At 39.3% G+C, this 23,168-nt stretch overlaps 2 protein-coding genes across 7 annotated transcripts in view; both read left to right on the top strand.

Moving 5' to 3' along the window:
* Positions 1–23,168, top strand: part of LOC109041225 (uncharacterized) — a 413,234-nt gene that overhangs the window by 380,933 nt on the left and 9,133 nt on the right. For 5 of the 6 annotated variants that reach the window (XR_011899748.1, XM_072299616.1, XM_072299626.1 and 2 more), the window contains 8 exons: positions 723–795; positions 1,253–1,293; positions 4,447–4,635; positions 7,709–8,750; positions 10,012–10,186; positions 13,213–13,349; positions 14,187–14,317; positions 15,309–15,516. Coding sequence is in view for 5 of the 6 variants with exons in the window: in XM_072299616.1 (XP_072155717.1) it covers positions 723–795; positions 1,253–1,293; positions 4,447–4,635; positions 7,709–8,750; positions 10,012–10,186; positions 13,213–13,349; positions 14,187–14,317; positions 15,309–15,516 (1,996 nt within the window). In the remaining variant the exon portion in view is untranslated. The remainder of the gene's footprint in view (positions 1–722; positions 796–1,252; positions 1,294–4,446; positions 4,636–7,708; positions 8,751–10,011; positions 10,187–13,212; positions 13,350–14,186; positions 14,318–15,308; positions 15,517–23,168) is intronic. The other variant, XM_072299619.1, reaches the window with a different exon arrangement.
* Positions 18,055–21,647, top strand: LOC109041226 (uncharacterized). The gene is made up of 3 exons (XM_019057486.2): positions 18,055–18,453; positions 20,019–20,092; positions 20,769–21,647. The coding sequence occupies exons 2-3, from the start codon at positions 20,084–20,086 to the stop codon at positions 21,579–21,581; spliced, it is 822 nt and encodes a 273-aa protein (XP_018913031.2). The 5' UTR covers positions 18,055–18,453; positions 20,019–20,083; the 3' UTR covers positions 21,582–21,647.

Genomic DNA, 23,168 nt, shown 5'->3' with positions numbered 1-23,168 from the left:
GGTCTTACGGTAGGCCCGATTACGTCTCCTCTAGGTATCTTCAGCTGCGTTGCTCAAGTGGTCCATGGAGCATCACTACAAATAAGAGAAACGGAACTAACATAATATGGAATAGGGCAAGGAAAAGGACGCTCGTCAATGACGGCGTAGAGATACAACTATTCGTGCTTGATGGATGTCCGTGTTGCATCTGCAAAATTGAAGGCGCGATAGCGAGAAGCGTGAACTCGCAATGTCTCGCGTTATGCTGCCAATGAGGTAGGAATTGCTCGGATTCGGGAGAAAAGTTTGAAAACGAAGCCCGATTCCTATCTTCTGCTGTTTTAAGAGTGAACACTCGATTTTTTTTTCTTTCTGTGTTACCGTGTAATGCTCTCACAATCTTTTCTGCAAAATATTTTGCCTTGTCAACTTTCGTTTTGACAATTCCAGTTAATTTTAAGCAATTTGACTTTTATGTTAATTTTGATTTTTGGCATCGCTGGCATTTGAAGGGTGCGTCAAAAGAGGACGAAGGGGGGGGGGTGAAGTTCTATGTGAGCTCGTTAAGTTATACCTTGACACCTTTTCACTCAACTAGACTAAATTTACCACCTACGTTCCAATTAGCTTCAATGCAATAGACATACCTATGCAACTGAAGAAATGCGAGAAATCATGATTTAACAATGTGGATTGGAATGAAGGATGATCGTATTTATTATTTGTCTTCTTTTTTACAGAGGGTAGTAAATGCCCAACTCCCGGTTGCAACGGTCAAGGACATGTGACAGGTCTCTACTCGCATCACAGAAGGTAAGAAACTGACATGAATTTCCTTTCAGCATGACGTGACAAGCTTAATATCTCAGTCGAAGTGTGCAAAAAATTGTGTGTGTTTGTACGAGAAAATCACTAAAATTAACTGAAAAAAACTTATAAGACGCTTTGAATAATCACGTGAAAACGTATCTACACATGAACCACACGCTGCCATTCACACTGTTTGTTTAAATAAATATGTTCTCCAATTTCTGAATTTTATGATGAATGAAAACGCCACACCTCTCTTTAAAATCGGAAATGTATTATATGATCCGTCACATACATTGCTATCATTGCTGGGTATAACTCGATAAATTCAGATTTTTCTTCGCATGATGATGAGTCATGATCAGGTATGCACTCTATGTCAAAACGATTTTCAGATTTGTAGAGAACTCTTCGTAAAATTTGCAAAAACTGACTTGACTTTATGCATTTTCATGCTTAGCTTGTCCGGATGTCCACGAAAAGACAAACTCACGCCAGAAAGTAAGTATTGAACTTTTCTGAATCATATTTTTCCCTCAAAAACTCTGTCAATTCATCCTATATATTTTCTTTGCCCAACTGTCATTCCTTAAACCAAATATTCTCGTCTTATCATTGTCTTTTCCTCCTTTCCTTATAGCGAGGTAGAGAGTTTTCTGTTCTTAGTCATGTTCAGAAGATATTTGTATCAAGTCAAAAAGTAAGGGAGCTTATAGATAACTATAAATTAGAAACAAAAGTTTATAGTTTTGAGTCATTTAACTGCAGTGTTAACCTTCTGTGAAGAAGCTAAGTAATATTTTGCATAGTACTTTCCCAATAAATTCGGTAGTCTATCAGTACCCAACCAACGAACCCTGGCTGTTTCTTAACGTTTCCTACAATTCAACGCAAAAACTTTTTCCATTCATTCGATTATTGGTTCTTCTCCGTTTGCCTGCTTTTCATTATTTGTTTCTAACTTTTTAGTTCACATATTCCTATAATCTCTCTTTTATACGCCTACAATCCTGTTTTCTAGTTCACTCCATCCCATTATTCCCAGCTTCGTTTATAGTGTAAGTTCTGAGCTCTAGTGAAATTCCTTAAAAATGAAAGGTTGTAGGAGACTCGGGTTTGAATTTAGTGTAAAGGAGCGTGTATCAGACCAGAAAAGAATATTGGTCATAAGATAAAATACATACTTAGACAAAGGGTCTTACAGTCTTATGGGACTATCCAGAGCATTTAAATATTCTCAATTCACATTTTTAAATTTAGCAGTTTGAGACTAATGCTTAAAAATGTAACCTACACCTAAATATTTTTCGGTCCATCTCAAATTATTCTTATATTTACCTGTACATACTTCCATTAATTTATGAGGGGAAAAAAATAGATTAAAACTTACGCGAAAATCGAATAGTGGCTACAAGAATTCCTGTGAATTTTGAATAGTCCATTCTAATCAGAATGAGCAAATTTTTAGAGATAAAAGATTGGTCCTCGATCAAACCCAAACCTCATCATCCAACTCAGAGACGTGCCTGATTTTTAATATATCAGGAGAGTGATTAGTACCTACCTATATTTTTCTATTTTTGCTTCTCGACACTCTCTAAATGTAATGAAATTCACTCTCGGATAAGCTGAACTGGATTTTTGAAAGCTCGTGGAGAATCATGGACTTAATTTTGCAAAAATAGCCTTTTCACTACCTCGAGTTAACATGCGTGAGTAAGATGAAAGGAATCTTAAGGGACATACGTAGATAAATTCTCAAGAGTCAAAATTAGTGTGCACTGTGCACACAGTATTATATTAAAGAGAAAAACAGTACATCGATATCACTACATGAGATTTGCAGAGAATAACCAGCCGCAAGAACATTCATGGACAGTTCCGTCCTGCGATAATGATCGATTTCCTTCCAAGACAAATGAACCACTAAGTGACACATTTGTATTAATCCCAGATCTAGGTCTGTTTTCCTCTGAAGGCTATTCTCAGGATGATTCTCCCTCAGATGCCCTTATCAATACTTAAGCTCAAATGCAAATGAACATCAAATCTAAAATAATTCGCAAAATTAACGGTTCGGATCGGCCTTTTTTACAAGCTAACATCCATACTGATATCAGAAATTTCTATCAATCAGCATTGATCAACAGGTTTTGTCACTAATTTTAATTAATTATTATATCATTAATTCGTAAATGTATGTTGATCTCCTATCTTTACATTGCATCTTGAGTAACTTGCAGGTAGACTCGTTTTAAGATTTCATGGAGTCGATTCTTGATTCGAAGGTTCAGAATCTTTCTAACGAAAATTTGCGATCATGACATGGCCCTTTTAATTTTGAATGTGACGCGCCTTCAATTGAAAAAGAGACAGCATCCTAAAAACAAAACTTTATTATTTTGAGGACAGAATAATTGTGTGTATTTTTTCTGGTGAAAAATAAGTCGTTTAAATTAGACTTTTTAAGGGCCTTGATTTTAAGTTGACTTTGATCATCTCTCTATCCTCGCTCTCCTTCAGTTTTCCCCTCCTTTTCCAACGATCATTTTTCTTTCTTTTCCCGGAACTTCTTCAGTTCGCTTCTCTAACTTTTCTCCTTTTTCTCTCACTGTTTCTCCCATCCCTCCCCAAATTCATCGCTCTAACATATTAGGTCTAAAACATGAAAACATGATGCTCACACAAAAAATCTCATTAAATAACTGGCGAGGGGACTAAACGATCTTTTCTTGTTTTTTCAATTATTTGTAAGTTTGGATAAAATTTTCAATGGGTTTTATCTTGGAAAAAGTATTAATACCAACTTAAGTAACAATTTCTTGATTACATATCCAGTTTTCTCATCAAATTAGCGATTTTGGAATCACAATGTTTCCATTCATTTTTCACAGAAGGTTTAAAAAGCTACAACATTACTCGTAACTATATTCTTTGTGTCAATTTTTTTATGCATCGACTTTAAATTACTCCGCTTAAAATGCTCAACCTTACCTTCCGATTTGAAGATTGGATGCTCTGGATTTTCACACATTGTTTCACATTCAGACTCTCAAATTTTCTATTTAGGTGCCCATTAATTAGATCGTTGGAAGAGATACCTTAGAGTTAAATGGGACCGAAAACAAAAAGCAATCTGCGATTTGAAACAAATTCCAAATTAAAGACTGTCATAACGCTCGTTTTCATTGAATATAAATTAATACTAATTAATTCTGATCATTGAAAAAGCGCCGAACCATGCTTAAAAATTTTCACGAGGATTTACCGGTATTAATACTACCTTTGCCTCTCTATAATTTTCTCTCGTTTTCTCGTAAATTAACTCTCCCGTAGTGCATTTCTTCATTTTTAATTAGAGTCATCACAAATTCTTTCGCAGTTATCCCATTTGCGTGCAACACATTTTCTTCGAGCTGCAACCGATTTTATGAGATGTTTGAAACAGATTCAGTTCCAAGCAGTGAGATTTGTAAATGAATATAAACCCAAAATGAGCGTGTTTATTACCCATCTGTTTCATAATTTCTTTTTGATTCACGAAAAGTATAATCTCACGATAAAGTCCGATGCATAAAAAAGGCTTAGTTTATTTTATAGTTATCTATACTTAATGAAGTTATAAGCAATCCTGACACATGACTCACGTTGTAGTACTGGCGATGCATGAGACGATCCTGAAATGTCCGACCGCGGGTTGTAACGGAAGAGGCCACGTCAGTTCTAATAGAAATACCCACCGAAGTTTATCTGGCTGTCCAATTGCAGCGGCCAACAAGCAGGCAGCCAGAGAACAAAACAGACAAAGACTCCATCACCACCAACCCACGTCTTTGCAATCAGGTTTGTATCAGCGAACTTCTCCAGAACTTTCAGGCTCTCTACTTTGCTACATCCTTCTCCCTCCTCCATTACCTTATGCACATCTCTTCTTTCCAAGTCTTGACATCATCAGGAGATAGATGTTAGAGGGCATGAGTAGAGTTTCTCAATTAGTTGATTAATCGATCAATCTACCTTTTGGATGATGTAAAATTCAGACATCTATTCGTTGCATGGCTGACATAAGGGCGTAACTACACATTGAGATGGTTATAGGAAATTTCGTCAACGATTTTTTGTCCGCGCACCTGTTTTTTCCAGTAATTTACGTCCACGCGTTTTTTCGGCACGGCAGTTTTGGTCTACGCGCCAGTTGAGACCCAAAGTTAATTGGCCCACATGTAAATACAAACGACAATTGCTCACGACGTTTTTGGATGAAAATATGTAATGTCTTGGAAGAATGAGGGTTTGCTTGTTTTTTTTTTCTTTTGTCTGTTTGGTCCAACGGATAATAATATATAGTTGAGAGTTTTGGTAAAAAAGCGTCAATTCCATGAGACAAAATTCGCTAAAACTCTCTACACCTCTTTGGTATAACAGGACTTAATTATCTTTCAAGAATTCCCACCTTGTCATACCTGAGCCGGATAAAACTCTATATTTGCCTCAGTTAAAGGCTCTCAGATTTTTCCTGTGTACGATAAGTATCTTGATTTATTTTGCGAGGAAAGATTTGTACTTTTAAAGGATGCCTGTCATTCTTAATACGTTCAATTTCGTATAATACTCTGCAACACCTCTGTTGTGAAATAGTTGCTTCAGGCGCCGCGCCGCAGCACGGCGGGCGGGCGGCCAGCGCGAAGCGCGCATTGGCGCCTACAAACCTAAGTGGATACTACACGCATTGCGCAATGCGTGAAGTATCCACTTAGGTTTGTAGGCGCCCGTGAGCCTCTCGCGCTGGCAGCACGCCGCTCCGCTCTGTTAGGCTTTAATATTTATACTCGCATGGTCAGCGTTTTTTAACTCATGATTTTGAAATGTTAGCACACTCTGCGTTGACTATTCTCATTTAAATTGATGGGAGGAAAAATATGTATCAATTTATCAAAGGAGAATAATAATATGATGTGTGTTTTTTTAATATTGGTGGTTCCGTGTCAAATTTAATGATTTCCAAAGTACTTTAATTTTCTTTTTTACATTTTGTGCTTTTATTGTGCTGCAGCGAGGTGTACGCGCAACCAAACGCTGAAAATTTGACGGATTTGACTAAAAGATCGATGTACAAATGCGAAAGATTCCGTGAATCCTAAAGATTGCGTGCTTCTTGGTTTTTTCCCCTCTTTTATTCATTTTTGCAGCTCCTGTCGGCACAACTGCGGCTCGTTGAGATTAATGTCGCTTGGAAAAGATTTTACAAATATTTGTCACGTTTTAAAAATAGAAATGTTTTCGAATGAAGTAATAATTTCGTAAAGAAAAAATTAAAAAAATAAAAAAAGTACCAATACATATAAAAGGTATATTGTACATAGAATATTTTAAGGATAGAAATAAAACCAAACATTCACCAATGAGAATTTAAAAAGATGATTCAAAAGGAGAAAGTAATAACATTTCATTTAGAAAATGAGCAACCATAACAACACCTCCTTCTCTCTCAATTTCTCATTTCCCTACTGTCAATATAATTTTACATACCGACTAAAATATAACGCTTGGACCAAGTCACTGTTGCTTATTTTACGTGTGGGCGTAAACTACTGGACAAAAAAGGTGCGCGGACAAAAAATCGTTGACAAAATGTCCTGAAACCATTGAGATGAGCCCGGAAAAGCATTGAATTGTATGGAAGACAGGGTTCATTGCAGAGGGTAGTTACGCCCTTATATCAGGTAGGTGACGTATTAATAATTCAATCGAATCAAAATTAATCGATGAATCGATCATTTAATGGATTAATTTGCACCTTTGGAAACGGTGGATTGTCAATGTCAAGATGTACCCTTGAACGCCAGCCAGGGTTCCCAGGTGTAAATCAGCGACATTTTTGCTGAATTTCAGAATTAAAAATCATAGGTATTGAACATTGTCGATGATAATTTAGCAAATTTTGGCGCACTATCTGGCCGTATTTTCTCCTGAAATCCTATGTTTTATGTTACACACAATCACTGAGCTTTGAGATGAAGCTTTTTCATGTTCCGTGCTGATTTTTAGAATCACTTGAAATTGACTAAGTTTGTGATATTCGATTGATCGGTACTATTTTAATCGATTTAACAGTTGATCGACATTTTATTTTAGGATTCGAAAATAATTAAGTGAATCCAAAGACCTTTGATTAATCGATTAATCAATCGCTGCAGTAACATTGACACAGAATCCTTTATCCAAAAAAATTATCAATTCAATTCCTCCTATGTTGATGCTGCCAAAGTAATTTTTAGACAAATCGATTGTCAATTTTAACATTTCTGTAGTTTTATTCTTGAATAAAAGAGTTCGTACATTTTTAATGGTGAATTATCAACTGCTCAAAATCATGAGTGCTCAAATCATATCAAAAATGTTTTGTTTTAGAATAAAAAAAGAGGAAAAGTTTAAAACAAATTGAAATTGCCCCAATAGATGCAGTATTTTCAGCCGCTAAAAGTACATATAAGAAGTATATTTTGCCATAAATATTCGGAAAATTGAACGAAGTCAAATCAGATTTTAATATAGGAGAATGATAAAAAATTTTGCATCATAGAAAAAAATCATTTGCGAGTTTCGTAACGCCTAACTTTCAACAAAATCCAATGACCCAAAAAGGCTATATTCACTCACTTTACCGATACAAGCATTTGAAGGTCAAACTCAACGTAATTATTTTCAAATATATCACCAAAATCTACAGTTGCAAATTGTAAAGAGTAATCTTTTAGATTGTGTATAAAAATTCAAATGGGAAGTTGAGCGGAGAATCCTGATGCAGGGAGTTGGGTTAAGTTGCGGGTGGGATGAGATCGAACTCCAGGCAAGAAAGTGGTGTGATGCAGACTTAAAAGGGAGATGTTAAAGACAGGTGTGTTTGATTTTCCAGTGATCTCTGATTGTCAGTCGGAGTGCGGGGATTTGAAGACAGGGCTCCCGATGAACATGTCACCTGCCGACTCGAAACTCGGCTGCTACACGATGCCCGGCTACGGCGAGCACCAGCTCGGCGCCCGGGGCCTCGAGTACATGCCCACCACCTACTTCTCCAGCCCTCCTTCGAAAGCCCAGATGAAGCCGACCAAGATCCTCCAATCGGAGGAAGCCGCCGGCCCCGGGCAGGGCGACAAGCTGAGCTCGCTCAAGACGGAGCCAATCACAAGCGGGAGCAACAGCAACAGCTCCAGCGGGAGCACCCCGAAGAGCACGACGCGCACCGAGCCGAGCATCAAGACGGAGATGATCCGCCCCAACAGCGCCCTCTCCTGCAAGTCCCCGTCGGCCCCGACCCCGACGCCAGCCACCTCCGCCCCCGTCTCCACGACCTCCACCTCCAACTTCCGACAGCTGACCGCCTCCACGCCGACGAGCGTCTACGACCACTACATGAGCCACGACTCCAACTCCTCGACCGTCTCCAGCGTGGACCCGCTCACCCAGGGCGCCGGGCACCTCCAGCCGCTCCCGCCCAACGCGGGCCTCCAGCCGCCTCCACCCCCGCCGCCGCCTCCGCCTCACTACGGCGCGCTCCTCGAGGAGTCGGCGCGGATCCAGCACCGCGCCGCCTACGACCCGAGCGGCCTCTCCGGCGACGAGCTCTACCACCGCGAGCAGTCCCGCTATCAAACGCTCGCCGCCGCCGGGAACATCAACCGACCCGTGGCCGCCTACTCGACGGCCGGCTACGATGTGGGCGTGGGCGGTCACCGGCCCTACGACCCGGGCAGCGGCTACGAACGCTACGACACGGCCCAGCAGACGTGTCAGCCGTGTCAGCCGTGCCAGCCGCAGCCTCAGCGCTATCCGACCGAGTACATGGACCAGGATATGGCCGGCTACGAGCACCACCACCACCACCATCATTTGAACAACGTCATCAAGGCGGATCTCGCTCAGAACTCGGACTCCACGGAGACGCCTCTGTATCCTAGGTAAGCTAATTTTCAAGTAAACGAAGTATTGAGCTTTTAGCCGATTCAGTACACGGAGAAAAGAACTTCGTGCGTGGGACCCGAAGTTTAGGTTATATGGATCTCTGAAGTTTTCGGATTTAGCATCTGAACACTTTAGGTCCAGCTGCTGAGGTTTGAATCACATATCTGAAACTTCAGTTCTTACATCTGAAGTACTTCGGTTTTCACATCCAAAAAACTTCGGTTCTCACATCTGAAGTTTCAACTGAGTTTGAACTGAAGTTTCAGATGTGTGATCTGAACCTCGACAGCTAGACCTACAGTGTTCAGATGCTCAATCGGACAACTTCAGAGATCCATATGACCTAAACTTCGGGTCCCACGCGCGAGGTTTTTTTCTCCGTCTAGAAGCGAAACAATGAAATTTCAGGTCATGCTCGACAACAGAACAGCGTGTAAGAGAATTACATGTTTATTTAAAAATTACTCTTACATGATGGCAATAGCAGCGTGGCCTGAAATTTCAGCTTCCCCCATTTTTCATCGTCAAATACTTCCTTGAAAATTTTTAAGTACATTCTGTCAATTGTGATGAATGAGTTTTGAGCCTTTAACTGCGATGATGATGGTCCAAAGGACTCAATTCTAACACCATCATGTTGGCACGTTGCGAGATTTCAAATTTCTAGTCACGTGTCAAGGGGGAATGCGTAAATCAATGCACGATTCAGGTGTATTCTGAGCGTGAGGAGAAAAGCAGAAACTTTAAAATTCATACACTCTACAAGAGCTTCAGAAAAGCCTAACGAACGAACACAAACAAGGGGAGGCGAAAAATGCACAGTAAAAATACAATCGAAACTGCAACGCGAAACTCGAAGGACAAAAATAAGCGGTGCAACGCTTATTGCGGGAAACAAGAGAGATCGAAGCGTCAGTTGAGCAGACTCGAATTATTTATTGATAAGCCAAATCAAAGTTGATTTAATCTCACTTCCGTTTCGAACATCGGACTACATAAAAGGTTCACCCCTCCCCTCCCATCTCTTCTGTAAAGAGAGCGCACAACAATGAATTGCGAGTGTAAATGCCTTTAATTCACGGGAGTTAGTGGAAAAACAAGGGAACATCGGAGGAGGGGTGCTTTGATGTTTGAAAATAAACGCATTTTTTCTCCGATGCGGCGAACTGCTCGCCGTGGCGGGAGCGCTCATAATTTCGCATTGGTTTTTTCTTCTGGTTATTTATCGGATGTGATTTTTTTATTTGATTGCGGCAGGCCAGTGTACCATTACGACCCTTCCTCCTTGCCGGCGGGTTTTCCGGCAGCCGCTGCGATCAACTTGTCGGTGAAGTGCATCGCAGCGGCACAGCTCAAAGCGGCTACTCAACAGCAGCGCTCCCCTTCTGTTATGGACCTCTCTACCTCTAGTGTTACCTCTACCAGTCCCCAGGTAAGAACCACCGCCTTATATTCAATGCACCAAAAAAGAGGAGAAGTTGACTCAACATTCTGGATGTAAAAAAAAGGACGCGAGAACTTATAAAATGCTGAATTAACCGCTACAGCAGTTACTTTAGCAATACCAAGATGTAAATCTAACTGCTGTGGCGGATACTTCAGCATTTTTAAGTTCTCGCACAATTTTTTCACATCCAGGATGTTAAATTAACTTCACTTTTTTTCGGTGTGATTTCAATCTTCACTGCTCCGTCATATAGTGAAGGGAGCAGTAAGTGTCAACTTTTCGAAATCGGGTTTCCTTCAAAATTCGTCCAATATCTTTCAGATAAAATCACTGGACAGGCTAAAACAGCGAAATTCATTCTAACTAGATGAAAACGAGACACATGAGAAAGCCGTAAGTGCACAAAAAATCCAGTATAGAGGGATATTGCTTTGACCATTTATTAAATACGTTTTCAAACATGAAAGTCCCGGTACCCTCATACTAACATAAATTTTGAATCAAAACTGTCAAAAATGAAATATCTAGCATGATTCATATTGATAATTTCGAGGAAAGTACAATTATTCCTCAATGTGAGAGATCGGTTGTTTCGCCACAAATTTTGAAGTGATATACGCTGTTTGTTTCGAAGAGAGGACCGTGGTGAAACCCATCTGAATGCCTTAATTAATCGGACACTTTGCGTCCTTTAAAAACCCTTTTAGAGGAACTTCATCATCTTTTAACTTTCCTAAAATTGTCATATGATGTGTTCGGTGGTTAAATTTTGCATAGTATCACTTAAATAGAAGTACTGGTTGTAAAATGTTCTTCAAACTCAGCGATACCTGGTCATAAATAGTTTCGGCTAGCTTTTCTGGTCGAATACCGTAGTGCGCGCCGGCCAGCGATTGCACTGTGTTTGGCGCAATGCGTGAAGTGTTCCTGCAGTCTTGTAGGCGCTAATATGCGTCTTGCGCCGATTGGCGGCCGCTCTGTATTTAGCGCAATGCGTGAAGTATTCCTGCAGTCTTGTAGGTGCTAATATGTGTTTTGCGCCGACCGAAGGCCGCACTACCTTTGGCGGTATTAGAAACCATATAACACAGGATTACATTTGAAAGAAACTATAACGATTAAATATATTAAAGAGATAAATTTTTGCGAGAAGCCTGGTATGCAGAATAATTTTAAGAGGGCTGATCTTTGAGGATTATAATTTTTTGGAGACTAATTTTGAGTGTTGTATCAAAGATTTGAATTGTGTTATTCCTACTCCGAAATCGAAAGTTGTCAGCTTGAAAGTATTACTAGTGATTAATACGTATAAATATTGATTGAGAAGGAAGCAGAGGGCGAATTAGAATTGGCTATCAACTAAAATAAAACTTTTGGTAACACACGAACAAATGATTATGAAGCATCTATCTATATCAGTTACTATTTAAGTGTCTACCTTGCACTATAACTCAGAAAAAAGGAAATTTGTCGTGTGTCAATTGGATCGAATTTAGCAAAAAGGAACCAGCGCGATTACAGTGTTGTAAAAATATTGCTCCTTCATAATTTTCTAAAAAAATCTCCCAGAATAGCAAATAGTTTTTGCTTCCTACCATAAAACTGTTAATTTTATAGAAGAATTATTGTGTACATTTTAATACTGTACATGTTTGGAGTATTTTTTCAGAAAAGAAGAAGTTGCACAGTTTTGAAAACGCTGTAATCGCGTTATTCATTTTTGTTAGATGCAGTCCTTCATTTTGTAAATTGTATTGAACGAAAAAGGAGAAAAATAACATTATCTTCAATCGTAGTTGGTCATTACACCTGCGTTACCTATATTGAAGGGGCGGGGGGGTTAAAAAATAAGTTGAATACAAAACTACCCTCGACTCATTTTTCCTTCTCAAAATAAAGACTTGATTTCTCTCTGTTCCACTCGGTCCAAGTAATCTCCCTACTTAGGTATTCTAGTTCATGCCAGCGGCATTTGGCTTCAAACCCGTAAATTTTTCTCGCGAGGAACCAAGGTTACCTCGAAAGAATTTGATGGGTGCACGTTGGGAGCTTGCAAAGCTCAGATGGGGGTACGGGCGGGGGGTCGGGGGTGGGAGCTAGGGGGTGAGTGGGAGGGGGAGGGGGAGGCGCTGTGGAGGCAGACGTGTGACGGCGCGGCGTAAAGTCGAGCTGAGTGGCTGGCGAAATTGAAATAGAAAAATCGAGGCGTGGTTTTAGACGGAGCCAATCGATGAACTCCGCCATTGGCCGCCCGCGCGTTTCGTCTTGCCTATCCGTCTATCCATTTAAACCTCCTATTCCAGGGCCGGAGCTCGTGAGAACCAATTATCCAACTTTTCTCCGCTTCCACCTCCTTCCCGTCTATCCGCCACCCATTTTCTTCCACCCCTGCCCCCCCTGCCCCCACGACCCCCGCAAATTCTCAGTTTTTCATCCTCCCACCTCCCGCTACCGTCGACAATTTTTCTGCCAACGCCGAACAGCCACAGGAGCCCAACTGTATAGCGTATGTATGAGTATAATGTATGAGTACGCTTCGAGACTTTTTATATTTGCCTCGATCACGTCGTTAAAAATAATTAAATTTCGTTCGCCATGCTAAAGATAAAATCATGTCAACTTCAACCCTACTTTCGAGTCAAAAAGCCTGTCAAAAAAAGGGGTTTTCTGTGCCCCTTATTGGGAATTTCGTTCAAATTGGGCCTAAACGATGCCTCGAGAATGAGAAAACCCTTTACTGAAAATTTTAGCTTGAGTTCACAACTTAAGTTGGCATTTTACCTATGGCGTTACGAAGATTGCATTTTACCACTGAAAAATGTTAATATTTTGAAGTATTTCGGTCGGGAAAAACAAAATTAGTTAGTCCCATTTTATTTTCTGAGACAAATTATTATCAACCAATGATACTGTGCCGAAGAAAATAAAAACGGTGGTGTGTTAACTCCATCTCTGTCGATAGTTTGATTAATCATTCTTTAATAATTTGAAAAATGTTTCTTTTCGCACAGGCACCGGCCTACGGCTCCAACAGCCTGAGCCCTCACTACGGCCAGCGAGGGAGTCCTCAAGCAGCAACCAGTCCTCACCTCACATCTAGTCCTCAAGTTCCTAGTCCTCAAGGACAAACCCTGGATCTCAGCGTAAGGTGAGACACATGTTTTTGGATCCATCGCATAGAATGATGAAAGGATTTGTTGCAGTTGATCGTAAGCCCTACGAGGAACAGAATTTTTTCGAAATAGAAATTGGGAAAATCGGGAACAAATTAAAAGAATAAAACGGCACGGTTGCGGAAAACCAATTTTTGACAAAAGTGTGACCTAAGGCCCTGTCCACACGAGCGTGGTTCGAGGAACTTATTCGACGAACTGCTCAGTTTCCTGAGACTTATTCCTTAAAACGAGGCATGCTGTCCACACGAGTTCGCCCGAACTGGAACCGGAACTTCAATATAAAACGATACTAAATATAAGAAAATAATAGATTACTACTGTGAGAGTAACAAAAACAAACATCAAGACATAAAGGACGTAAAAAAAAACAAACAAATTCACAAATAAGAGACACAGAAGCTCGGAGTACGGGGAAGTTTCGGGGTTTGGAGGAATAAGCTTTAGCTCAGCTAAAACTTACACTGGAAAAAAAAAACAAAAAAAAAAAAAAAAAAAACACATTGGATCTAGAGTCCAGACTCTTAAAAACATCGACAAGAAAAAATATTCTTGATTCATTCAGATTTAAGCTTAAATCAAGAACCAGGCCTCTTAATTTGAGCGGATTTCCTTTTGATGTAAGCTTCAATCTGATTGAATCAAGAGTCCTTTTTCTTGTCAATGTTTTCAGGAGTCTGGACACTAGATCCAATGTGTTTTTTTTTTTTTTTTCTTTTTTTTCCATTGTATGTGCTTGTACATGTACGTGTAACTTGTACTTGCCCTGCTTAGTGTCAAGATTGATATTTTGTTTCCTTGCTTGTCTGTAGCGGAAGACCGGGAGCGCGACCAGTCTTCGGAGCCGGCACACCAGGAGCCAGCGCAGGAGCCTATAGTAGAGACAGCACCCCCGACAGTGGCACATCTCACTATCTAGTCGAATCCTACCGGGACGTAAATGGTAATATTCCCTCGACATCTCCAACTTAACACTTAAAACCAATTTTCTCAAATATCCATCTAACATCATAGTTTCATATCGTAAGATCAGGAGGAATCACACAGCGGTAAACGAAACTGGTCAATTCAGTCACGTTAGTGCGCCTTCAATTCCATCTGATACTGTGCAATACTTCTGTGGCGAAATAGTTGCTCAGAGCGCCTTCAACAGTATCGTTTCGACTTGATAGCGGAAGATCATGACTGCCGCTGAAGTTACACTTTAGCGCGCGCGCAGTTACACATTTTCTCATTGTCGACGGTGAAGTAAAAATCATTCATACCTCAGTTTGCGACATTGAAAGTTTTTCACTGCCATTTTATGTGGGTAAACCAAAATGTAAACCTTCAAATCTGCCGTGATTTTTCCGAGATATGATGAGAGCTATTATTTTACTGTTTCATTAAGTCTATTTGTTTGCTGCCGTCAAAAAGGGAAAATGAAGTACGAGTAGGAACCTTATGAATGGACAAAAACGGGTCCGAAATTCATAGTCCTTGACATAAACGGGCCCGAATACTTGAAAAACGTCGAAACATACTGACTATCAATCAGTGACATTATTAAGCTTGCTTTTGCGTCTATGATGAAGATATTATGAACTTTGATTATAATCCTTCTAATGATTAAATTAGAAAATAAAAAAGAAAGGAATCGAAAAATAAATACATGAATAAACAGGCAGTTTTTACACAAAAAAGTTGAGAGCGCGCCGATATCGGATCGAGGTCTAAATTAGCTGAGAAATTCTCAGAAAGTTTTCGTAATCAACCTTAAATAAAAACATTAATATCTTGGTTGAAGGCTAATATCGATAAATTTCGTCGCGCAAATCGTGTTTTTCCTGAAATTTTGAAAGAGAAACGTCAATTGGAATGCTCAAAGTTGTACCTTGTCTAGTAGTGGTCCATCGGTGTTTTCATATCTAAAGAAACTAATTTTTTGTTGTCAGGCTACGCTACGATGAGTCCGCATCCAGGGTACCCAATGGCAGGAAGTGAATATGCAACAAATGGCTACTCACCGTACTCCAATCCGTATTCCTGTGGCTACCCCACCGGATCGTATCCTACTCCAGGGGGAGGCTACTCGCCCTCTCCTTGCTACAACATGGGTCCACCGCAGCACGATAAAATATCCGGCTCCCAAAAAGACGATAGGTAAGATTTTCCATTTCTCAACACGTTCTCTGTACCGAGACAAAAGCTTTAGAGAAGTCGTTCTTGTCGGGCCACCCTGGTAAAAATTGGCAGTAGAATCTGTGTTCCAAAGTACCATAGACCTACGGCCGGCTGTAAGATTTCCAATAGCTTCTATAGCCGGCTACACAATTTCTTACAGCCTTTTATACCCGATGGCGATTAAGCAACTCACAGCCAGGCGATAAAGTGTATGCTAAACGTCGCTAATTACGGATGCTAGGACTTAGTGAGTTTTTGGCCCACTGCTCTTTTTTTGGGCCGTTAGTATCTTGATTTATTTTGCGAGGAAAGCTCCGTACTTTTGATGAATGCCTGCCATTCCTAATATATTAGAGCGCATTCAGTTTCGTATGATACTGTGCAATACCTCTGATGTGGAATAGTTGCTTCAAGCGCCGTGGCACGCTGCGGTGCGGCAGGCGGGCAGCCAGCGCGAAACGCGCATTGGCGCCTACAAACCTAACAGGGATACTTCACGCATTGCGCAATGCGTGAAGTATCCCTGTTAGGTTTGTAGGCGCCAATGCGCGTTTGCGCAATGCGTGAAGTATCCCTGTTAGGTTTGTAGGCGCCAGTGCGTCGCCGCTCCGCTTTGTGTTAGGCTCTAATATTTAATCTCGCGGAGTCAGCGTTTTTCAACTCATAATTTTGAAATGTTTGCACACTCTGTATGGATTATTCTCGTTTTAATTGATGAAAAAAAATATTATTGAAGGAAAATATAACGTGTGTTTTGTAAATATCGTATTAAGGTGGTTCCGTATCAAACTTAATGATTTCCAAAGCACACGAATTTCTACACAATTTCTTATAGCCTTTTATAATCGATGGCGAAAAAGCAACAGCCAGGCAATAAAGTGTAAAGCCCGGCGATAGGAACTATAGCCCGGCTGCATAATTTTTTATCGCTTCGTATAGCCCGGCCGTATGATTTTCTCCGCATTCTACAGCCAGCTATATGATTTTCTGTAGCCTTCTTTAGCCGGCTATAATAATTCCTATGGTATTTTGAAACGCAGCTCTTATCGCCAATTTTTACCGGGGCGGGAAAACGCAATGAAACGGGCGAGATGCGAACGCGTCTAACCACCAATCGCCGCAACCGCCGAACGCTAGCGCTTCCTTTCGGTTACGTAGGTACGCACGACTGATATAACGACAAGGAAAATCATGTATATATTTACAAAGAAAATATTATTTTTGTATAAGAGACATTAATAGTCTAAGTTACTGAATGTCTCTAAACCTATCTGTAAAAGAAAAAAAAATTGTACAAGAAAATGTATACAATTACAATCAAAATTCATGACTTTAAATTTTAGTATAAGTATTCGTACTCACACTTTCATAAATTCTGTACCTACTTAAAGACATCAAATAAAAACCTAACTTGCCTTTGATTACCCTGATGAGAGCGCCAGAGCGGACGAATCTTTCAACTTCTTGAAAGATTGCATACGTACTAAAGTGAAGGCGCATCATACCTTGTAACTCCAAGGACACGAAATCGGTTGATTCATTACATTTCATCCACCGTTTTACTTTAATTGCTTTCTCTGCTTGGAGAGGCAAGTAGTGAAGATATCAGAGATTTACAAAAGGGACAGAATTCGGCTATGAGATACATACTAGGGTGTGATAAGGGAAATAGAATAATTAATATGCTGGAGACCTTAGGCTGGCTATGCATAGAATTGTTGATAAAAGCCAGGGTTTTTATTTTTTTATGTAAGATGAGGAAGGGACTGATTGATATAAGAGATAGGGAGTTATTGGAAATATTAGATAGGAGAAAGGGTAGAAATTTAGAGTTGAAATACAATGACGCTAGGGATGTAGACAGTATGATATTCTTTAAGGGATTGAGAGATTATTCATTGTTTGGTTGTGAGAAATGGGAGGGACTGCAATTGGGAGCGTTTAGAAATAAGGTATGGAATGAATTAATGAAATTCCAAAGAGATAACTGGGGGAAGGTGAACTTCTACCGAGATGTTACAGGTGGAAGGAGTTTGGTCTATAGGGATTGGTAAGGGAATGGTTAAATATGGAATAATAGGTTAGGGATTGGCTCAAGCTGGTTCACGAGCAGATGGGATTAGCCCCTGAGGGCTAGTTAAAAAAAAAAAGAAAAAAAAAAAATTATGGTTAAAAATGGGGGGGGGGGGGGGGGTAATCGCAAATGCGAAATGCCGAAGACACGTATCTCCGTTCCGGATGTCAGTCCTTAGTTCCGAAAACACGTATTTCCATATTTTTACTGTAATTCGTACTGACATAATTTTGCAAAGAAAACGTTAAGGAACTCAAAAAGTATACTATTCTTAATACTTACTTTCACCAAATTTTACGTTTGTACTTTGGGTTGTCAACTAGAGGGAAGTTGGGAAGTTTTTTCACTCTTTTGAAAAATTGTATTTTTGGACTTGCGTGTCTTTGGTCTGTCTTCCGAGTTCTGAGGCATTCGTCATGCCCATGCCGATGCGATCGATGACACTTGGTTGGCTGTGACCACGTCTCGTTTCGTTTTACAGCGCCCACTTTTTGAATTTCCCGGGCATCCGCGTCATCGGTTCGAAAGTGAATTTGGGCGGAATGGTGGACGATGAAAGTCGTCGCACGTGCATAACCTCAAATATTGTTTTGTTTATGTTTTGAATGTTTTCGTTGTGTGATTTTGCGCTGGAGTGCTTCCTTTGCCTTTCCGACCAGAAAAAGTTTTTTCGTACCTACTCACGCTGGTTTAACTAAATTACTCTACCAAACCTCTTGTTTTTTTTACCCGCTGAGTTCCGAACTGAAGTTTTAGTATGTCTCAAGAGACCTAAAGTTATTCATCACCTATTGTGGTTTACCACTCTGTCGCAGGATTACTGTGAAGAGGCATAGCTGAAGGTAAGTAATGCACAATGATTTACTTTAGTGAAAGTGATTATGTTATCCAGCAAATCCATTGACTTATAACACAATTTAGACCGCGCACTAGGCCCGACTTTAGGCGGAGGAGGTAAGACAGCTTGGGGGGTAAAAGCAGGGTAAAGACGCGCCTTCAGCTAAGTTGATACAGCTGGATATACAAAGGGTGCCCGGCAACGGTGCAGGCAAACTGGCATTTCATTGTCTGGGCATCCTTTGCAATCCAGGTTACCTATTGTCTCGTCAAAATATCCTAATGCGCGGTCTAGATTGTATTACAAGTTTATGAGCAAATCAGAGGGTTTTTTTTTATCCGCATTGCAGAGGAATGCCATGAACTGCTATAATGTCCGATTCTGGTCCACTGCTGCGGCCTTTGCCTTCCTTCTAGTGGAATGCTTGTATCCCTTGTATATGATGATCTTTGAGCGGCCGTGTGTAGTCGTAACCTCAAGCAGTTGAAGCACAGATAATCCAATTCATTGCGTTCCATGGATATAAAGAAAGCCCTCAGGTGTAGTCTAGACTTAAGGATATTGGAAAAACACATTATTAAGTTTCCATGCAGCCACAACTCATTCTCTAATGAAATTAACATTACTGTACTTTTGGAAACATTTGGATTAAACAAGGCTGTCTAGCATCAGGATTTCCGATCTATCAGGATTTGAGGTCAATCAGGATTTAATCCCGATTTTATAAGGATTTGAGGAAAAATCGGTCATTAGATCAGGATTTGAGAAAAGCTCTTGTTTTTTATACTCAGAACTAAATTCTGGAGTTCTGCTTTTGCATACGCTTATGCAGAAATTTTAATTTTTCTTCGCAAAAAATATGGATTTGATCAGGATTTGGAAAAATGATGAAATCAGGATTTAGAATTCAATAATTAGGAAAAATTAGGATTTCATTAGGATTTTCCAAAATGGAAAAAAAAACTAGACACCCTGTTAAAGTTTTTAAAAACTAAGTTTATGTGTGTAGAGCAAATAAAATATCTACTTGGAACCCATAAGTGTCGATAGCGAAACTGCTGGAATGTAAGCTACTTGCAGTGTTTCAAAACTACTGCTCAAATTTTTTTTAATCCATAAGAACGAACCATTTGCTATTTCTTCAAATTGTCATAGAGTATTCTTCAATAGGGAAAAAAGTAAAGGAAGTTTTTGTGAAATGGTATTGAGTATTTTTCCCTTTAATAAATAATGTATGGCTGGAAGTCTGCAATGTCTCAAACTGAAATACATGCCCTGCAGTTTCACTATCAATATGATGGCCTCTTATTTCCTTCAAATGAACGAGAACAAGCCACCTAAATTCTCATCAATGAGAAGCACAGCTGTTCTATAAACTGCATTTTTTCATCATGCGTTTTGTGATAGAGCTTGTGCATGAATGATGAATATTCAGGAGATGAGTAATATCCCTGCAATGATGCAATATATGTGACGGATTATTTAAATGTTATCAATACTAATATACCTAGCATAGAATTTAAAAATCTAACCTGCATAGATGTAACTTAAGCCTTTCAACTGTTCCAGGTTGATTCATGATTCTATCCTGGACTTTGGAAATAAATTCTTAAAAAATTGACCTCTTACCAGCCATGGGGAAGGTAAAATATATTATTTCTCCTTTTTCAATACACACATACCTATCTATTTCAGACAACTTCAAGATTTTCTGTGTAGGGCCTAGGGGGCATCATCCCCACATTTATATATACATGTCAGAAAACAAGTGTGTTTCATATTCATCTTGTATGATGCGAGATAGGCGCTCTTCACATGGTCCTAGTCCAGGTTCCACGATGAGAGAGAATGCATGAAGTATTTCCTTTGGAAAATACGGTACAAAGTTTAATGGGATTGTTCAAAAGTTTCACTGTATTTTTTTTTCAAAAGCCGTGAAATGGCTTATTTTCATTTAAACTAATAATGCCACCAGGTCAAATAATAATGCAAAAAGTAAAATATGCCCATGAACCAAAGTAATTCATGAAAGAGTGTTTTTAATTAGAAATTTTAGTTGTCACAGATGTTCACAACCACTGTTTGTTTTTATTAATTTATATTATTGAGGAATGGAAGTTCATTTACAAAAATAAAATATACTAACAGAATAAAATGGCTTAGCACAAACTGAAGGAATATTAATCAACAAGTAATAATTAATTTGAAAAAATGAAGAGCAACAAGATGAGAGTAAACCAAAAAATAGAAAAAAAATAAGCAATATTTTACTCTACACAGTTGTTGTCATTGTTTTGACTATGTACTTCATTTTTTCAGGTGAGAACTGTTGAAAATCTCAAAAGGAAGGAAAAAGGAGAAAAACACCAATCGGAACATCTGCCTTTTTCTGACAAAGAACCGCATCAAAGTCTCATCAAAACATCGAAGAAGAAACATTTGCCCCAGTCTTTACCAGATGATAAGTGCAGTACCAGGAAAAGAATACCTATTGTCTTGGAAGATGATCAAAAAAGAATGCATAAAATTCGGAAGTTGAATCAAACTGTCGTTTTTAAGAAGCGCCGTTTCTTACACTTAGCCATTAGCAAAATCACAGGCAAGCCATTAGACAGTGAAAAAGGAAAACTGAAAAAGAACACCTCTCAAATGTTCCCATGTACCCCCTCAGAGGAATCCATGAAAAAAGTAATGCGTATGTGTAAAAGCAATTATGATAAAGTCACTTGTCAAGAAACCATTCCTTCGATGAGCGGCAAAGAGTTGTCATCCGCCATGTGTCATTTCATGCTGAAGCACGAATGGAGCAAAGCTGCCCAGTGTTTGCACACAATGATACAGCATGGTTGCCACACTGTGGGCTCAGATGATGCAGAAATGAAATCTCTCTTCGCTTTTGCCTTAAATCACCCTGATAGGAAGCTTGACTTGCTTCTCTCATTGGTGCCTGTAATGTTGAAGAGTAATGATGAAGCTGACAAAAGGAAGTTTCTCGCCGACTTGCTACATCTACCAGAAAAATTGGAGTATCCATATGTCTTCGAGGCAAATGAAGTTTCTGATACGAAAAATCTATCCACATTCTTCAGGAACAAGAAAGGGATCAATTATGACGGCTCTGATTCTGACTAGGTTTTTCATTCCCTGTGCAATGTTGTGTCTTCAATTATTACTTAATTTGTACGTAATTTTTTTCTATTCTCAAAGAGTAAGTAATCAATAACCGAAAAGAGAAGCCTTCCACAAGATTGATTCTGCTTGTGTTCCTTTTGTCAGTCAGTTACTGATCAATTTAGAGAGAGCTCATTGATTTCTAACATCTTTTTATATTGGGTTCCACTAGTTTTTTTAAAAGCACCAATTTTATTTTCGTATACTTCAGCAAAAATTGTCTCTACTTTGACCAAACCACTGAAAAGATAAAATTGTCTTAAATGAGGTCCATTCCATGAAATTGATGCCTCATTATTAAATAGCTGTTGGTGCAGCTTCTAATCTTTGAAGCATAGTTCTCTGCCTTTGTTTCTTCACTACATAAGATAAAATTGATTTTATGTCTTGATATGTCTCAAAAAAAAAAAAAAAAGCAATAGTAGAATTTGTATTCCAAATTCCTTCCCTGGTATGGTTTGTTTTTTTACAGTTGAATTTTAAGCTGCTATGTAAATAATTTTTGTAGAGAGCCTCATTTATTGTTTGCCTCTGCGGCACATCATAAATGTTAAAATGTCCTTAAAATCTTTGTTTTGTGATTGTGGGTGTGGACATGTTTTTGTTGCTTATAGCTTCCCTGCCAAAAATGTATACCATAAAGTTAAGGTGTATTCAATCATATGGCATACAAAAATAATTTAAGTTGATCCCTTCATATAAATCTAGTGTCCCCCCTCACCCCCTCCCCTTAAGGAAGTTGTCATCATGTGTTGCCATTGAATATTAGTAAGCCTCTGTGAGGTATAAGAAGGCCCCTCCCCCCCTCACTTACACACCCACAAAATGTCTCAGCTACGTTCATGCACATAAATGAAATGATGTTGATCTCAAAAAATTCCTAGTGATTAATAAAATATTGTTCAGAAGTTTCAATCATAATGAAAATCAGGTCTCTAAATTTTCCTGTCTTTAAATATTTTAATTGGTAACTGATCACATGCGTCCTCATTTTTTGTCAGGAACTTCTCTTAAATATTCGTCCTAACAGTTGTACCTATTTATATGTCACTGTCCAAGAAAAAAGGGACTTCAGTCTCCAAAAACTCAAAATAAGTTATGCTTACCAGAGCATAGAGGAGTGTTCTACAAACATTTTGGGACAAAAAAGTCAAACCAAGCTAGAGTTGTGGCAGTTCAGATCAGCCTTTCTGAAAATTTCTTTTGACGGAAAAGCGAGCTGAAGCTCAAATCAGTTTTGTCCAGAGGACAAAATTTTAGAATTATCTTGTAAATCTGGCACTCAATGGGCACAAATGTTCATTAAATTGCTGGAGACTTTTTCTTAAGGACACTGAAGAGTTCCCTGTCAGAATCTCAAAATCCAATTTTTAGATTCAACTCGAAGAGAATCGATACTCTGAAATTTTCGCTCCTATAGACTGAAGTCTGTTTTCTCACTGATGGTCACATGTTCGCATCATCTTTCATCAAGTATTCAATAGTCATGATTTGGTCCATGAGAGGGTCAAATGACTAACTTTCTGTTGTAGTTAAACCCCAATTTAC

The sequence above is a fragment of the Bemisia tabaci genome, chromosome 1, assembly GCF_918797505.1.
Source record: "Bemisia tabaci chromosome 1, PGI_BMITA_v3".
NCBI classification, from domain to species: domain Eukaryota; kingdom Metazoa; phylum Arthropoda; class Insecta; order Hemiptera; family Aleyrodidae; genus Bemisia; species Bemisia tabaci.
The sequence above is the reverse complement of the archived record's forward strand: the minus strand, read 5'-3'. Positions and strand labels throughout refer to the sequence as shown.